The following is a 17,402-nucleotide window of genomic DNA, read 5'->3' on the forward strand; positions in this document are numbered from 1 at the left end:
GTACTGTAAATGATTTAGGTTATTACTTGTGTTAAATATTGTTAACACAACAATGGTGATAATGGCCTCATAGTTGTAATCTATAAAGAATACAATTTTATATTATTAAAAGGAAGTTTGTATTGTTATATATCTCGTTTGACTAATGGCTTTTGACAGGTGTATGCTTTATTGGTCTTTGCCATACTAGAGGGGGTTCGGAGGGGTCCTGTACCGAAATCCCTGGCTTAAAAACATGAAATTCGATAAAAAAAAATATCCGGATCCCGAAAGGATTAATCCCGAAATCCCGAACTTAAAAACACCCGATTCTGACGTCCCAAAAAAGTTAGGGTTTGTAGGGAAAACATACGGGAAACAATAACTAGTATGAAATAGTGGGGTGCTAGTATAAATGCATAGAGAGAAAATTGAAAATTTGTCTTAAATTGTAAGAATATTGAAAGACCCTCAGTTTTAAACATATTTATTAATAATGGACTGGGAAACAAGTTTTGCAACTTATGCTGATCCCTTTCCACTTTATAGGTGCGAGTGCTACCTTGTAGCGGCATTATCCTGCCCTTTTTTCGAAATCTTCAAGGGTGTCTTTAACGTGCAAGATATATAGCTTTCTTTTAAGACCCTCAGTGTATACCTCATTCGATCCAGACCCTCTTGTTTCTTTTTCTGTTGAACCTTCCTAATGTTATTTGGAAATGTGTACACTACCGAGACACTTCCACCGATTTATTCACATTTTTGGAACTTTTAGATGTTTTCTTTTTTGTAGGACATCCGGCAAGTTATACAAAGGAGAAGGTCCAGTAAGACCCCTTTTTGGCCCCAAAATATAGCAGTTTTACAAAATTGTTAAAATGTCAACTTTTAGTTATTTAATGGACAGAAGAATGCTTCTGATACATAAATATGGGCTGTTTTTGACAATACAATGCACATATATTGGGTACTAGTACCAATAAGTCATGCTAAATTACTGAAATCTTCATAATTCTAGCATTTTAGTTAAATTTTATACTGTTTCCGTGTAAAACGAAAGTGGCCGCATTCGTGTTCATCCAAAATATTGAAATGTAAGTTGTATTTGATGATAATACATAACATATATAAAGGTTGAGGATGAACACGGATGCGGCCACTTTCATTTTTGACAAAAACCATTTGAAAAGTGACATTTTTCGGCATATTTGGTAGATTTGTCATATTTAAGCTTGAATCGGAACGGTTTTAATGACTAAATTAGTTAAAATCTTTCACATAAATTGAATTGAATCAAATGAAGTAGACACTTAAAAGGGTTTTAAAAGTGGTCAAAATCTTTCGTCAGATGAATCTGAAATTTGAGGCCAAAATCGGTCCTTACCGGACCTATTCCTTTGTAGTACTCTGTAGCTACATGGTATAAAACACAAAATGCAAGTTTTATATGCTGTTCAGTGTCCTGTATTGAAACATGTGAAAATTAGACAGTGATTGATATGAGTATCTTTAGTCGTGAGAAATGGAACTTTTTTTGTGAGTGGGAAAATGCATAAGTTATAAACAGTAAATGCGTCTGAACGAAACTAGAGCCTATGTATGTGCATATGTTTTGGATTCGTTCGTTTTATCAGTAGTTATCTTTAAATCTATATACTATTCTTGTGTTGTATAGTTTGTTGGTCGTGACCGATTTTCATCGGTAATATTTGCAATTTTACGGGTGAAACAAACAAAAACAATGAATTGACTCCTTTAACGTTTGGCATTATTTTTAATCTAACGTTTGGCATTTTATCTTAATCTAACAGTGTTGAGTCCTCAATAATCATTTTCTTGTCATTTTATAAAATTTCCTAAAATTAAATCTTATAAAATTCTAGTTATGAAATATGGCATAAGACAGCAATTCTTAATTAAATGATGAGATCAGTTTTCTGCATACCTATTCGAAGGCTCCAAAGAGATACCAGATGTGTATCGTCTGCAGATAATCAAATGATTGTCTGCACGTGAATTACAGCATTTTCGTCTTCTGATTCATAACATCAGTGCCATAATTCAAGAAGGTTAAGATACACAGGTAAGAAAGCAAATACTTTGAATTTTTCACCTTTTGTAATGTGTGATTTATCCAATGTACAATTACATTTTGTCAGTCCCTTGTTGATTACGATTACGTACTATAATATGTTACAATTATTGCGCATTTGACACATGTTTCCCTTAAATGCTACAAAAATATGTGGATATCAGACATCCCTCCCCCCTTTTCATTACAAAATGTTTGCTCTATGAGTTGCAATCTTTCATTAGATACAAAACATAAGTATAGTTGCGTTATTTTCATGTATATGTATTTAATGATGTACAGAGTGCGTGCCTATGGAGAGAGTATAATATGTACTATATATTACAGCGTTTTGATAAAAAAAAAAACCAACAAAACACTGAATAAATCACAATCATTGGCAAAGTGTTCAATAATTATATCATGTATATTGTTTGTAAAGAATGTCAGAAAACTGAGACGAATGTTAGAATAATATTTTACTTTGAAAGCGCAAATGGTATTCATACGCTATTATATGCCACAGCTCACGTGCGATTGTAATTTCCACAAAACTTGAATGAAAGTAATTCAATGTGCATTAAAGATATGCAGAAATAGTTTGACAACATAGTATAGTGGACAAATATTGAGAACAATACTTTAACATTCAGCGATGATTCAATGGCACTTCTCATTATCTATCAGTCAGCCATTACACGTGATCAGCGACAGATGCACATGCATGTACGTGCATTTTGTTTACATGAAATCGAACATAAAATAATCAGTAAAGTATTTATAGAGTAGAACAATATGTAGCTGATTTGACGATGTTTCTCATCAATATCAATTGAAATTGAAGCTGCCAGACAGTTATATTAATTCATAGGATTAAGTCATCACAAACTATAATCATCGCAATCGATTAATAAGATAAAAAAAGTAAAGAAGGCTGACATATATTGTGGCTGTACCAAAAATCAACGTAAATTACACATGAATAAGTGAACTTGTAACAAATATGTTGCACTCTTTATGTATCTAGCAATACCATTCTCGCATTAATTATTTGTTTATGTTAACTTTGATTGCGACATCGTTATTAGCTATCATTAACTGTCGAAATAAATGAAGACATAAAAAAAAAATCATTTTCTGAAAAATGTTTTTATTTATTACAAAATAGATATAATAAAAATGCTCGGTCTTTTACTTGAACATGAGTATGATATTATCTACGTGTGTTTTGTCGACTTCATTTCTCATTTCCAGATCAATTTCTTCTAAAAGTTTTTTTTACAGGTTTACTCGGTAATTAGGTATCCAGAAAATGTCGACCTTTGATCTCCATAAATTTTTTCCGAACCACCACTATGTTTGACATAAACTGTGTCATTCATCTTCAATGCCATCACAACATTCAGAGTTCCAGTCGATAAATCATTACCGAAAGCCCTGACCAGATTCTCATTATTCTTCCACAAATCGCAGTGTAAATGGCTGTTATGATTAGACATCACCGTTGTTGAAATAGAGTAGAGTCCCATTTTAGGAGCAGTAAAAAGTCCAGTCTCGTGATCGTAAGCTCTACCCATGTTTAACCATACTTTGTCAAATTTTACAACTCCGTTACCACCGAAATATTGTGTGGTTGTAAGCGATGCTGTAAAAGCTGGCCTTTCCTTTTCTCGTCCAGGTTCTGAAAGATAATTTTCAATGCCATTTGCATACAGCTTGAAAAATAACCAAATACAGTTTATTTTATCTATATGAAATTATACTAATTGAAAGAAAAAATGGGCCGTCACTTAAGTTATATATATTTTTGCCCTCTGCATATCAGTAATATAACATAAATACATGTGGTAAGGTCATCATATCAATAAGACAACTCACCGCCATAGACCATATGATGGAGAAGTTAAATTAAAAAGCATAACATAACATAACAACATCTCTTACTAAAGCGATTCACAAATACATTTAGGGGTTGGATGTTTTTTTTTGGATGATCAATTCATTTCAATGGGGACATATGGTAGGAATCCCCCGTTCTTCTGGGTTGGGACCCTCCTTTTTTTAATGGCTGGTTCCGCCTCTGACTCGAAAATATTGTCATGGATGTATACTATTTTTTTAGTCATAAAAGCTACATATATATACTTCATACATACCGTATCCAATGTCGTCAATAACAGCCTGTTTTATCCGAGGAATCATCTCGTTCATGGTATCTTCTACTGTCTTCTGAATAGCGATCTTCAACACCTCGTTAAGTTTTGTGGTATCGAACAGAGCAACTAAAGGCATATTTTGATTGTCCAGTAGTGGTATCTCAGTAGAAGAGTTGTCACTATTTTGTCCTTTCGCGTATTTCATAATCGAAATTACTAAAAGTTGAAACAAAATCCCTCTTAGTACCATCATAACCATGGTTACAAGTTTAACAATTGTTTACTTCACTCCGACTGTTTATTCAAAAACCTACTCAGTAGAACTTATATTTTTCGGAAATTACGAATGCAAAGTATTTATATGCATTGCTCACGTGGTTTATTATAAAAAAAAAAACCACAAACAAACTGTCAGAGTAAGAGTGGTTGTTTGCAAATTAAAAACCGGCAAATGGTGTAAGTTAATGTTTGCTGTCTTTTATAGTTTTTTTTTTATTATCAGATATCAAAGGGAACTGTTTAAATTAGATAAAAGTTTTGTTACAATATTTATATAGTTTTGTTGAACATGGTTTAAAGCAATATCATCCACCTTGGTTAGGGCTCGTGTAAGGTAGCCCTCTTGGATTGCAAGATCGCTATTAAAGAAACCCAATCTGAGATTCACAGGTGATTTTTGTCGAGCCTGCGACGCAGAAAGCTCGACATGGGGATAGTGATCCGGCGGCGGCGGCGTTAGCTAATTTCTTAAAAGCTTTATAGTTTAGAAGGTGAAAGACCTGGATGCTTCATACTACTTGAAAAAAAAAGTTATTTTTTGTATTGTTAAGTAATAGGATAACCATATTTGGTATGTGCGTACCTTGCAAAGCCTCATGCCCGTCAGACAGTTTTCACTTGACCTCGACCTCATTTCATGGATCAGTGAACAAGGTTAAGTTTTGGTGGTCAAGTCCATATCTGAGATACTATCAGCAATAGGTCTAGTATATTCGGTGTATGGAAGCACTGTAAGGTGTACATGTCCAACTGGCAGGTGTCATCTGACCTTGACCTCATTTTCATGGTTCAGTGGTTATAGTTAAGTTTTTTGTGTTTTGGTATGTTTTTCTTATACTGTATGCAATAGGTCTTCTATATTTGGTGTATGGAATGATTGCAATGGGTCTTCTATATTTGGTGTATGGAAAGATTGTCAGGTCATTAAAGATTGTATATTTTGGCGTTAATATTGATTCACTTATAGGGTCTTTGCATCGGAACTAAACACATTTATTCAAAAACCAGTTGTTGGCATGACACGGGTTATGTTCTTCTCATATATGTTATGATGGTATGATACTAAACCCCTAACGGGAAGGATTGTGCCTGATGTTCATATGATGAAATCATAATCTTTCAGTCAGTTTAATTGAAGTCTGGAGCTGGCATGTCAGTTAACTGCTAGTAGTCTGTTGTTATTTATGTAATATTGTCATTTTGTTTATTTTCTTTGGTTACATCTTCTGACATCAGACTCGGACTTCTCTTGAACTGAATTTTAATGTGCGTATTGTTATGCGTTTACTTTTCTACATTGGCTAGAGGTATAGGGGGAGGGTTGAGATCTCACAAACATGTTTAACCCCGCCACATTTTTTGCGCCTGTCCCAAGTCAGGAGCCTCTGGCCTTTGTTAGTCTTGTATTATTTTAATTTTAGTTTCTTGTGTACAATTTGGAAATTAGTATGGCGTTCATTATCACTGAACTAGTATATATTTGTTTAGGGGCCAGTTGAAGGACGCCTCCGGGTGCGGGAATTTCTCGCTACATTGAAGACCTGTTGGTGACCTTCTGCTGTTGTTTTTTTCTATGGTCGGGTTGTTGTCTCTTTGGCACATTCCCCATTTCCATTCTCAATTTTATGTCTAGCGGGCAGGTGTCATCCTACCTTGACCTTATTATCATGGTTCAGTGGTCAAAGTTAAGATTTTGAGTATGGTCTTTTTTCTAAAACTATATGCAACAGGTCAATTATAATTGGTGTATGGAAATATTTTATGATCTATATGTCAGTCGTGCAGGTTTTATTTGACTTTGACCTCATTTTCACAGTGTGAAGTTTTTGTGTTTTAATCTGTTTTTCTTAAACTATAAGCAATATGTCAACTATATTTGTTGTTTGGAAGAATTGTTAGCTGTAAATTGTAAAAGTTTCCAATTTAACGCTTTGAACATATTTAAAGGTCACAAATCGTTTTCATTTGACGTCAGGTTGCACGATTGCCAAGCAAACCCGAAGGTCTCAGGTACGAATTTGACCATGTTGGACCCATTTGGTTATTCGGCGAGATCAACACAACTTTTGAGACAAATTTGTGTAACCATTCCAGAACAATTTAGTAAAATGACAAAGAGAGTCAACGTCGAGTTGGCTAGTCCTGCGCCAGTATTTTCTGGAGGCATTTTAAGAGGGAAATAATCTATCATCAGATTAAACAAATTCACTTAGGTACTGAGTCCGTTTTAAAGTTATAAAGGCCATGTCAAACACATATGACGTCACAAATCATGACATGGAATTAAAGGAAGAGCTGAACAGAAATTTACACAGGCTCATTGAAGACAGATTTCACATATCACATCAGGCTCCGCTTTTATTATAACATGTGAAGCCGGATATGCTTACCCTTCCGGAGCAACTAAGACCAACCCCGTATTTGGTGGGGTTCGTGTTGCTTAGCCTTTGATTTTCTATGTTGTACATTTATTTTGTGCAAATTAAGTGCCTGTTTGTCTAATTTTCTTTAGCCATGGAGTTGTCAGATTATTTCGACATTTATAAATGACTTAGATAAAAATTGATTTCACAATTGTAGAAAAATATTCAGTGGAGTAAAATTTCGAACGAAGAAGTTCCAGGCGGGCTTAATTTAGTTTCAATATAACGACTCTGACTCTCGAATCTGAAGCATGCAATGTGTTTACAGACTGTACGCATTGGGTTCTGTTGACGTCAATGTTTATCATAGAAATAGATCTATTTTTTTTTACATTATCACTACAACCATGCACACTATGTTCGTATGTTCTCCCGCCCTCAACTCAAACTTCTGAGGAACTATTTTTGAGAGATTTCTATCGTTGATTTCCAACTTGAGGAGTAATCGTACTTGATCACAATTTAAATGATTTTGTTTACTAGTAGTTCCTAGTGACATTTTCCATTTGTAATCTGTCGACACCAGTATTCAAGACAAAACCATGGTTGTTTGAAAATATCATCGCATTTCTTATGATAGCACAAACATTAATAGTATTATTCTAGCTGTAAATTTAGATGATTTATAAACTGTATTGAAATGTCGGCATCACTGCTTAAAAGTTAACATGACCACAATTTTATCACTATTTTGTTTTAGAATAATAAACACAATTACATTACGAATTGTTCAGTTAGAAGTCTTGTATATATAGTGTACTCGAACTATGCCCACTCAAATTACACCAACAATCAAAATACTGAAGTACTGAACATCGGATGACCGCAAGTTCTTGTGGATGTTACAAGTACAAGCACAAGTGTCTCAGAAAATAAATCACATCTCTATACCTAAAAGTAAGGTTAAGGTACATTGATATATTTTTTTCTGAGATCGTGTGTGGATGATGAATAAATGACAGGGAATTCAACCTCACCGTAATAACTATTATACTGTAGTGATATAATCATTTGTGAGCAGTATACTTTGGTTTGTTATTATATATTATATTATATCAATATTTGTATTAACAATACATATGTATATAATTTTCATTCATTTGTATATGATTCTATCCTACTATTCTAACGATAGTGCAGAGCAAGTGCATGTTGGACACTCTTCTGTTATAATTCGTTTTTCTGAAATATAGATGGGATTTGAAAAGTCATTCATTTTTTCCTGCGTTTGTTGCATTTAACTGAAATGTTGTTAAAATACGTGGTACCAGATTTTTAATTTCGTTTTCGTTACAAAATGTTTGCACTTTGAGTTGCAATCTTTCATTTGAAATACAGAGCAAAAATATAGTTGCATTATTTTCATGTATATGTATTCAAAAAGTCCCTATGGGGAGATGATAATGCACACTATATATTACAGTGTTTTGATAAATGAGAAAACACTGAACAAATCAAACTCATTGACAAAGTATTCAAAGTATGTGGTTTTTATTGAATTTCAGACTTTGAAAGGGCAAATGACATTCATATCGTAGTATATGTCACAGGCTCACGTGTGATGCTCATTTCCCCCAAAGTTGATTGAAACTAATTCAATGTGCATTACAAATATGAAGAAAGAGTTTGACAAAATCATTGAATATAGTAAAGTGGACAATTATTGATATCAATACTTTAAGATTCAATGATGATTCAATGGCTCTTCTCATTATCTACCAATCATCCATTTACACGTGATCAGCGACAAATGCACATGCATGTACGTGCACTTTGTTTACATGAAATCAAATCTAAGATAATCAGTAAGGTATTTATAGAGAAGAACAATATGTAGCTAATTTGACGGTGTTTCTCATCGTTATAAATTAAAATTGAAGCTACAAGCAGACAACTTTACTAATGCAGACGATTACTAGTAATTAATTGCAAACTATAATAACCGCAATCGATTAATAGAATAGAAATATTAAAGGCAAAAATCACAAAACAATATAGAGTGAACTTGTAACAAATATCTTGCACTTTGTATGTAGCTAGGAATGCAATGCTCACTCTAATTATTTGTTTATGTTAACTTTGATTGCGACATCATAATTTGTTTAATGGGTACGCCAAAACACTTATATAGCGTATTCCACTATCAAGAATTGCAGAAATGAATGAATATATAAAAAAAAAAATCAGATTTAAATTTCTGGAAAATGTTTTATTTATTACTAGATGAATATATTAAATTTGCTCGGTCTTTTACTAAACACCTCCAAAACATTTCTCATTTCCAGACCAAATTCTTCTAAAAGTTTTTTTACAGGTTTACTCGGTAATTAGGTATCCAGAAAATGTCGACCTTTGATCTCCAAAAATTGTTTCCGCACTACTGGCATGTTTGACATAAACTGTGTCACTCTTCTTTAATGCCATCACAACATTCAGAGTCCCAGTCGAGAAATCATTACCGAAAGCCAGGACCATTCTCTCATTATTTTTCCACAGATAGCAGTGTAAATGGCTGTTATGATGAGACATAACCGTTGTTGAAATAGAGTAGAGTCCAGTTTTGGGCGCAGTAAAAACTCCAGTGTCGTTATCATAAGCTCCACCCATGTTTAACCATATTTTGTCAAATATAACAACTTCATATCCAGCAAGATTCTTATGTGGTGTAAGCGATGCTGTAAAAGCTGGCCTTTCATTTTCTCGTCCAGGTTCTGAAAAATAATGGAATTTGAACGCAGCTTGAAAAATAACCCTAACAGACTATATTCAATTTGTCTTTATGACATTATGTTAATTGAAAGGAAAAATATACCTTTTGATAGACAAGTAAAAAAAAAGAAGCATTAAATAATATAACAAGATCTCTTTATTGAAATAAATTTTACGCATACGTTCAGAACTCAAAAAACATTGTCATGCGAATTTTTTTTTTATTGATTTTTTTAAAAGCTGCTGAAACACATATACTTTTTTAATACATACCGTATCCAATGTCGTCAATAACAGCCTGTTTTATCCGAGGAATCATCTCGTTCATGGTATCCTCTACTGTCTTCTTAATAGCGGCCCTCAACACCTCATTAAGTTTTGTGGTATCGAACAGAGCAACTAAAGGCATATTTTGATTGTCCAGTAGTGGTATCTCAGTAGAAGAGTTGTCACTATTTTGTCCTTTCGAGTATTTCATAATCGTTATTACTAAAAGTTGAAACAAAATCCCTCTTAGTACCATCGTTACAAGTTTAACAATTGTTTTCTTCACTCCGACTGTGTATTTGAAAACCTGCAAGAACTTATATGTTTAGGAAATTACGAATGCAAAGTATTTATATGCATTGCTCACATGGCTTATTATAACAAAAACATAAAAAAACCAAAAAAAACCAAAACAACAAAACTGTCAGAGTAAGAGTGTTTGCTTGCAAATTAAAGACCGGCAAATGGTGTAAGTTAACGTTTGCTGTGTTTTATAGTTTTTTTTTATCAGATATCAAAGGGAACTGTTTAGATTAAAAAGGTTTTGTTACAAGATTTATATAGTTTTGTTGAACATAGTTCAAAGCAATATCATCAACCTAAGTTGGGGATCATGTAGGGAAGCCCTCTTGGATTGCTAGATTGCTTCTAAAGAAAGACAAGCACAGACTGACTTTAAAGGTCAAAGGTTTTCATTAGACGTGAGATTGCACGATTGCCCAGTTAACCCGAAGCATGTTGGACCTACTTGGTTATTCGGCAAGATCTGTAACCATTCAAGAAATATCTAGCTAAATGACAAGTGGAGTCAACATCGAGTTGGATAGTCCTACGCCAGTATTTTCTGGAGGCATTTTGAGAGGGAAATAATCTACCATCAGATTAAACATATTCACTTAGGTACTGAGGCCGTTTTATAGTTATGAAGGCCATTTTAAACACACATGACGTCACTAATCGTGACATGGGATTAAAGGAAGAGCTGAACAGCAAATACACAGGCTATTTGAAGACCGATTAGACATATCACATCAGACCCTGCTTTTATAATTACATGTGAAGCCGGATATTTTTACCCTTCTGGAGCACCTGAGATCACTCCCGTTTTTGGTGGGGTTCGTGTTGTGTACTCTTTAGTTTTCTATGTTGTACATGTATTTTGTGTAAATTAAGTGCCTGTTTGTCTTTATTCTTTTGAGACATGGCGTTGTCAGTTTATTTTCGACTTGTGTGAGTTATTTCGCCTCTCTTTTGTGAATTTATCAATGACTAAGATCAAAATTGATCTCACAATTGTAAAAAAAAATCAGGATATAAAATTTCGAACATAAAAGTTCCAGGTAGGCTTAATTTAGTACTATGCTTTAAATATAACGACAAGGATATGAAGAATGCTATGTGTTTACAGTTCAATTTTCGTATAATTTGCACTCAAAAGAATTTTGTTTATACGCATTGGGTTCTGTTGACGTGCACGTATTTCATTGAAATATATAATTTTTTTGACATTATCACTCCAATATAAAAAAGAAGATGTGATATGATTGCCAAAGAGACAACTGTCCACAAGAGATCAAAATGACACAGACATTAACCACTATAGGTCACCGTACGGCCTTCAACAATAAGCCAATCCCATACCGCATAGTCAGCTATAAAAGGCCCGATATGACCATGTTTTATACAATAAACTCATAATCTCCTGCCCGGGACTCAAAACTTTTTTAGGAGATAATCGTACTTCATCACAATTTTAATGATTTTGTTCAGTTCCTAGTGACAATTAATACTAGTATTTAAGACAAAACCATGCTTGTTGGAAAATACTATCGCATATCTTTTAATAGCACAAAAATTAATAGTATTTCAGCTGTAATTTTTCGATGATTTCCTACAATCACATCTTTACAATTTTTTTTAACGATTTTCATGTAAGAAAAAAAATTCTGTACAAATAACACTTGAAAAAGCGTTTTTTTTTCAGGCATGCTTTACTATCTATAACTGGTGAAATGTAAAAATGGTTAGTTTTATGAGACCCAAAAGAACTGCTTTGTTGTTTTCATTCAAAGAAACATATTTACTGAAATGTTGTTAAAATACGTGATACCAGGATATTTCCCCCCTTTTCATTACCAAAATGTTTGCACAATCTCTCATTTGAAATACAAAGCATAACATGATACATATAGTTATGTTATGTTCATGTATGATCATGTATATGTATTCAATAATGTACAGCTAAGTGTCTCTCTGGGGAGTAAAAGGCACACCATATAACGGAGTGTTTTGATAAACACAACAAAATACTGAACAAATCACACTCATTGACAAAGTGTTCAATAATTATGATGTTTTTAAAGAGTTTCAGAAAACGGAGATGAATGTAAGAGTTCTAATTTGAAAATTCAAATGTCATTGATAGCCTATTCATTCACCATAGATTCAATGTTGATTTTTTAATTGCCCCACAAATTTAATGAAACTAATTCAATGAGCATTAAAGATACGCAGAACGAGTTTGACGATATAGTATAGTGGACAAATATTGAGAACAATATTGCAAAGATTCGATGAGGATTCATTGGCACTTCTCTTTATCTACCAGTCAGCCATTACACGTGATCAGCGACAGAAACCCATGCATGTACGTGCATTTTGTTTACATGAAATCAAACATTAGATAATCAATAAGGTATTTATAGAATAGAACAATGTTTAGCTGATTAGACGACGTTTCTCAGCATTATACATTGAAATTGAAGATGCTAGCAGACAACTACACCATTCAGATGATTAATTTATCGCAAACTATAATCACCGCAATCGATTAATAAAATAAAAGAATTAAAGAAGGCATGAAATATATTGTGGCTGTACCACAAATCAACGTGAATTACACATGAATGAGTGAACTCATAACAAATATGTTGCACTTTGTATGTATCTAGGGAGATCATTCTCACATTAATTATTTGTTAATGTTAACTTTGATTGCGACATCATAATTTGTTTAATGGGTACGCCAAAATACTTCTATAGCCTATTCAACTATCAAGAATTGCCGAAATGAATGAAGATATAAGCAAATCAGAATTAAATTTCTGGAAAATGCTTTATTTATTACTAGATGAATATATTAAATTTCCTTGATCTTTTACTAAACACCTCCTAAACATATCTCATTTCCTGATCAAATTCTTCTAAAAGATTTTTTTACTGGTTTACTCGGTAATAAGGTATCCAGAAAATGTCGACCTTTCATCTCCAAAAATGTTTTCCGTACTACTTATATGTTTGACATAAACTGTGTCATTCCTCTTCAATGCAACCACAACATTCAGAGTCCCAGTTGATAAATCAGTACCGAACGCCAGGACCATTCTCTCATTATTTTTCCACAGATAGCAGTGTAAATCGCTGTTATGATGAGACATAACCGTTGTTGAAATAGAGTAGAGTCCTGTTTTGGGTGCAGTAAACACTCCAGTGTCGTTATCATAAGCTCCACCCATGTTTAACCATATTTTGTCAAATATAATAACTTCATTTCCAAGATTCTTATGTGATGTAAGCGATGCTGTAAAAGCTGGCCTTTCCTTTTTTCGTCCAGGTTCTGAAAAATAACGCAACTTGAACGCAGCTTGAAAAATAACCCTAACAGACTATATTCAATTTGTCTTTATGACATTATGTTGATTGAAAGGAAAAAGATACCTTTTTATAGAGAAGTAAAAAAAGAAGCATTAAATAATATAACAATATCTCTTTATTAAAACAAATTTTACGCATACGTTCAGAACTCAAAATAGTTCTGTTTTTTGATTTTATTCAAAGCTGCTGAAATACATATACTTTTTACATACCGTATCCAATGTCGTCAATAACAGCCTGTTTTATCCGAGGAATCATCTCGTTCATGGTATCTTCTACTGTCTTCTTAATAGCGGCCCTCAACACCTCGTTAAGTTTTGTGGTATCGAACAGAGCAACTAAAGGCATATTTTGATTTTTCAGTAGTGGTATCTCAGAAGAAGAGTTGTCGCTATTTTGTCCTTTCCCGTATTTCATAATCATAATTACAAAAAGTAGAAACAGAATCCCTCTTAGTACCATTATTACAAGTTTAACAACTGTTTTTTTTTATGCTCAAACTGTTTAGTTAGCAACCAGAGAAAACTGATATGTTTCGGAAATTATCAAATGAGAAGTATTTATATGCGTGGCTCACGTGGTTTATTAAAAAAGCCACAACAAATAAAAAAACTGTCAGAGTCTAAGATTTTTTGTTTGCAAATTAAAGACCGGCAAATGGTCGCTGTCTTTCATTGTTTATTTTATCAGATATCACAGGGAACTGTTTAAATTGGATAAAGGTTTTGTTAAAAGACATATAGATCCGTTGAACATAGATTAAAGCAAAATCGCCTATCTTGGTTGGAGCTCCTACATGTAGAGTACCCTCTTTAGTCACATGGTCGCTTTTAAATATATCACAGGTCACAAGGTGACTTTCAAGCAAATTTAAAAGTCTCCAAATTAATGCCTTGAACATGTTAAAAGGTCACAGATCGTTTTAAATTAGGCGCCAGGATGCACGGTCGCCTACCAAAGCCCGAAGGTCCCGGATACTAATTGGACCATGTTTGATCCACTTGGTTATTCGCGAGATTAACACAACTTTTGAGAAAAGTCGTATGATTATTCAACAACAATGGGGTTAAATGACAAGTGGAGTCAACACCGATTTCGCTAGTCCTACGCCTTTATTGTCTGAAGGAATTTTGAGAGGGAAATAATCTATCATCAGATTAAACATATTGATTTTGGTACTTGATCCGTTTTAAAGTTATGAAGGCCAGGTCAAACACATATTACGTCACAAATAGTGACATGGGATTTTGGGAAGAGCTGAACAGAAAATACACAAGCTCATTGAAGACCGATTTGACATATCACATCAGGCTCCGCTTTTATAATTACATGTGAAGCTGAATATGCTTACTCTTCCGGATCAACTAACACCAGCCCCGTTTTTGGTGGGGTTCTTGTTGCTTAGTCTTTAATTTTCTATGTTGCACATTTATTTTGTGCAAATTAAGTGCGTTTGTCTAATTTTTCTTTCGCCATGGCGTTGTCAGTTTATTTTCGACATTTATAAAAGACTTAGATCAAAATTGATCTCAAAATTGTAGAAAAAAAAATCAGAGAATAAAGTTTCGAACGGTCGCCGAGTGGTTTAAGTAGTGCACTCAACTACAATCTTAATTGACTAGGATTGTCAGTTTTCCTATTGAAGGTCGGGTACTCCGGCTTACTCCCCCAATATAAACTGGCCGCCATTAAATAGCCTAAAAGTTCCAGGTGGGCATATTTTAGTTTAAATATAACGACTCTGACTCTGTGTTTACAATTTTCGTATAATTTGCACCCAAAAGAACTAAATGTATATACGCATCGGGTTCTGTTGACGTCAACGTATATGATAGAAACATATCTTCTTCTTTTTTACATAACCACTCCAACCACACTATGTTTGTATAAAACAAACTAATGATCTGCTGCCCGCAACTCAAACTTCTGAGAAACTATTTGTGAGTGATTTTTATCGTAGATTTCAAACTTGAAGGGTTATCGTACTTGATCACAATTTAAATGACTATGTTAAGTTGCTAGTGGCATTTTAAAACTGTTAATACTAGTATTCAAGACAAAACCAGATACCATCGCATATTTAATGATAGCACAAAAATTAATAGTATTCTAGCTGTAATTTTAGATGATTTATAAACTTTCTAATTGAAATGTCAAATAACATACACGGCATCACAGTATTTTGTTTTAAAATCATAAACACAATTACATTTAGGATTGTTTAGTTAAAAGTCTTGTCTCTGGTGTAGTCGAACTATGGCTAATGAATTACACCAAAAATCAAAGTACTTAAGCACTGAATATCGGATAACCACAAGTTCTAGTGGATAGTCACAAGCACAAGTGTCTACAAAACAAATCACATCTCTATAACTGGAGGCAAGGTTAAGGTACATAAATGTATTTGTTTCTGAGGTAAGGTCGTGTGTGGATGCTGAATAAATGACAGGGAATCCAACCTTTCCGTAATAAATATTAATTGTATGTGGTATACAATCTTTGCCGCAAGTTTATTGTTTTCAGTCTGGTATTAAATCGGCAATAACAGTCAGCAGGGTTTTAGAACATCAGTTTGACCTGTTGGTCAAAGGCGTTTAATTAATATATACTTTTTTCACTCTTTTGGAAAATGTTGTGTGTGCTGTATTTAGGCCCCTCTACAACGAAATTTGTATTACATGCACACGTATAAAAATTGTAGCATTTGTACAACACGATCGTAGGTTTGAACGTTATTTTCAATTTAGAATTGTACATATAATTTTCATCCATTTGTATATGATTCTATTATACTATTCTTATGATAGTGCAATGCAACTGCATGGTCGACACTCCTCTGTAATTATTCGTTTTTCTAATAGATTGGATTAGAAAGACATTAATATATTCATTCGTTTGTTGCAGAATGTTCTAGGATATTCTTCCACATGCGTTGACACAAATTTCGGTATTCCTGATTAGTTCTATATATACATTTATTTCTTACGACCAAACAGTTTCATACCATTTATCCATGTTCTTTTAAATCAATTTAATCAATATTTTTTATGAAAGCGATAAGGAATACTATCTTCACTCGGTAATATCCGCGTTTTTTATTATACGTAATAAGTTCGGTTATAAGTTAGAAACGCATGTCAGGTGGTTAGAAATCTCTGTGGCAACAATACAGCGGAATACCTCACCTCACGGTAATCCGCTGTAAAAAAAAATGGGGTCGATAAAATGTTGATTCCCTTCATTCACATCTTTTCAATTTTACTTTTACGATTTTCATGTATAAAAAGTCTGTACAAATAAAGTTTGAGAAAGCGTTTTTTTTTTGGAGCATGCTATAATATCTATTACTGGTTAAAGGTTAAAAATGATAAGTTTAATTAGACTCAAAGGATTGATATGTTGTTTTCATTAAAAAAAAAAAAAAAACACATCTTACTGAAATATTGTTAAAATTTGTAATAGACATTATTTTTTTTCTGTTTTCATTACAAAATTGTTTTCACTGTGAGTAACAATCTTTCATTTGATATACAAAGTATACATATAGTTGCGTTATTTTTTTTTGTATATGTATTCAATAATGTACAGCTAAGTGTTCCTTTTGGGAGTAATCGGAACACCATATATCATAGTGTTTTAATGAATAACAAAACACTGAACAAATCACACTCATTAACAAAGTGTTCAATAATCATGTTGTTTTTCACGAAGTTAAAAAGAACAGAGATGAATGTAAGAATTCTAATTTGAAAATGCAAATGGCATTGATAGCCTATTTATTCACCATATGTTCCATGTTAATTTGTAATTCCCCGAAAGGTTGATTGAAACTAATTGAAGGTGCATTAAAGAAATGTAGAAAGA

At 33.3% G+C, this 17,402-nt stretch overlaps 4 protein-coding genes across 4 annotated transcripts in view; 1 reads left to right on the forward strand and 3 right to left on the reverse strand.

The window, feature by feature from the left end:
• The first annotated feature begins 1,947 nt into the window (after nt 1–1,947).
• LOC139528275 (leucine-rich repeat-containing protein 14-like) overlaps nt 1,948–17,402 on the forward strand; it is a 63,279-nt gene continuing 47,824 nt past the window's right edge. Inside the window, exon 1 of the mRNA XM_071324181.1 lies at nt 1,948–2,062. The gene's annotated coding sequence lies outside the window, so the exon portion shown is untranslated. The remainder of the gene's footprint in view (nt 2,063–17,402) is intronic.
• Nucleotides 3,181–4,545, reverse strand: LOC139528291 (heavy metal-binding protein HIP-like). The gene is made up of 2 exons (XM_071324204.1): nt 4,207–4,545; nt 3,181–3,731 (listed from the first exon to the last, which is right to left on the reverse strand). Exons 1-2 carry the CDS (start codon nt 4,463–4,465, stop codon nt 3,337–3,339), a joined length of 654 nt encoding a protein of 217 aa, XP_071180305.1. The 5' UTR covers nt 4,466–4,545; the 3' UTR covers nt 3,181–3,336.
• LOC139528292 (heavy metal-binding protein HIP-like) lies at nt 9,097–10,233 on the reverse strand. Its single transcript, XM_071324205.1, has 2 exons — nt 9,891–10,233; nt 9,097–9,619 (listed from the first exon to the last, which is right to left on the reverse strand). The coding sequence occupies exons 1-2, from the start codon at nt 10,138–10,140 to the stop codon at nt 9,225–9,227; spliced, it is 645 nt and encodes a 214-aa protein (XP_071180306.1). The 5' UTR covers nt 10,141–10,233; the 3' UTR covers nt 9,097–9,224.
• On the reverse strand, nt 12,988–14,042 carry LOC139528293 (heavy metal-binding protein HIP-like). The gene is made up of 2 exons (XM_071324206.1): nt 13,751–14,042; nt 12,988–13,500 (listed from the first exon to the last, which is right to left on the reverse strand). Exons 1-2 carry the CDS (start codon nt 13,998–14,000, stop codon nt 13,109–13,111), a joined length of 642 nt encoding a protein of 213 aa, XP_071180307.1. The 5' UTR covers nt 14,001–14,042; the 3' UTR covers nt 12,988–13,108.

The sequence above is a fragment of the Mytilus edulis genome, chromosome 6 (genome assembly GCF_963676685.1).
Source record: "Mytilus edulis chromosome 6, xbMytEdul2.2, whole genome shotgun sequence".
Classification (NCBI taxonomy): Eukaryota; Metazoa; Mollusca; class Bivalvia; order Mytilida; family Mytilidae; genus Mytilus; species Mytilus edulis.

Bases quoted from the DNA above. Each gene is read 5' to 3' on its own strand.
- LOC139528291 (XM_071324204.1), bottom strand. From the start codon at position 4,465: ATGGTTATGATGGTACTAAGAGGGATTTTGTTTCAACTTTTAGTAATT. The intron at 3,732-4,206 runs GTATGTATGAAG...ATTATCTTTCAG, and splicing joins TATTGACGACATTGGATACG to AACCTGGACGAGAAAAGGAA.
- LOC139528292 (XM_071324205.1), bottom strand. From the start codon at position 10,140: ATGGTACTAAGAGGGATTTTGTTTCAACTTTTAGTAATAACGATTATG. The intron at 9,620-9,890 runs GTATGTATTAAA...ATTATTTTTCAG, and splicing joins TATTGACGACATTGGATACG to AACCTGGACGAGAAAATGAA.
- LOC139528293 (XM_071324206.1), bottom strand. From the start codon at position 14,000: ATGGTACTAAGAGGGATTCTGTTTCTACTTTTTGTAATTATGATTATG. The intron at 13,501-13,750 runs GTATGTAAAAAG...GTTATTTTTCAG, and splicing joins TATTGACGACATTGGATACG to AACCTGGACGAAAAAAGGAA.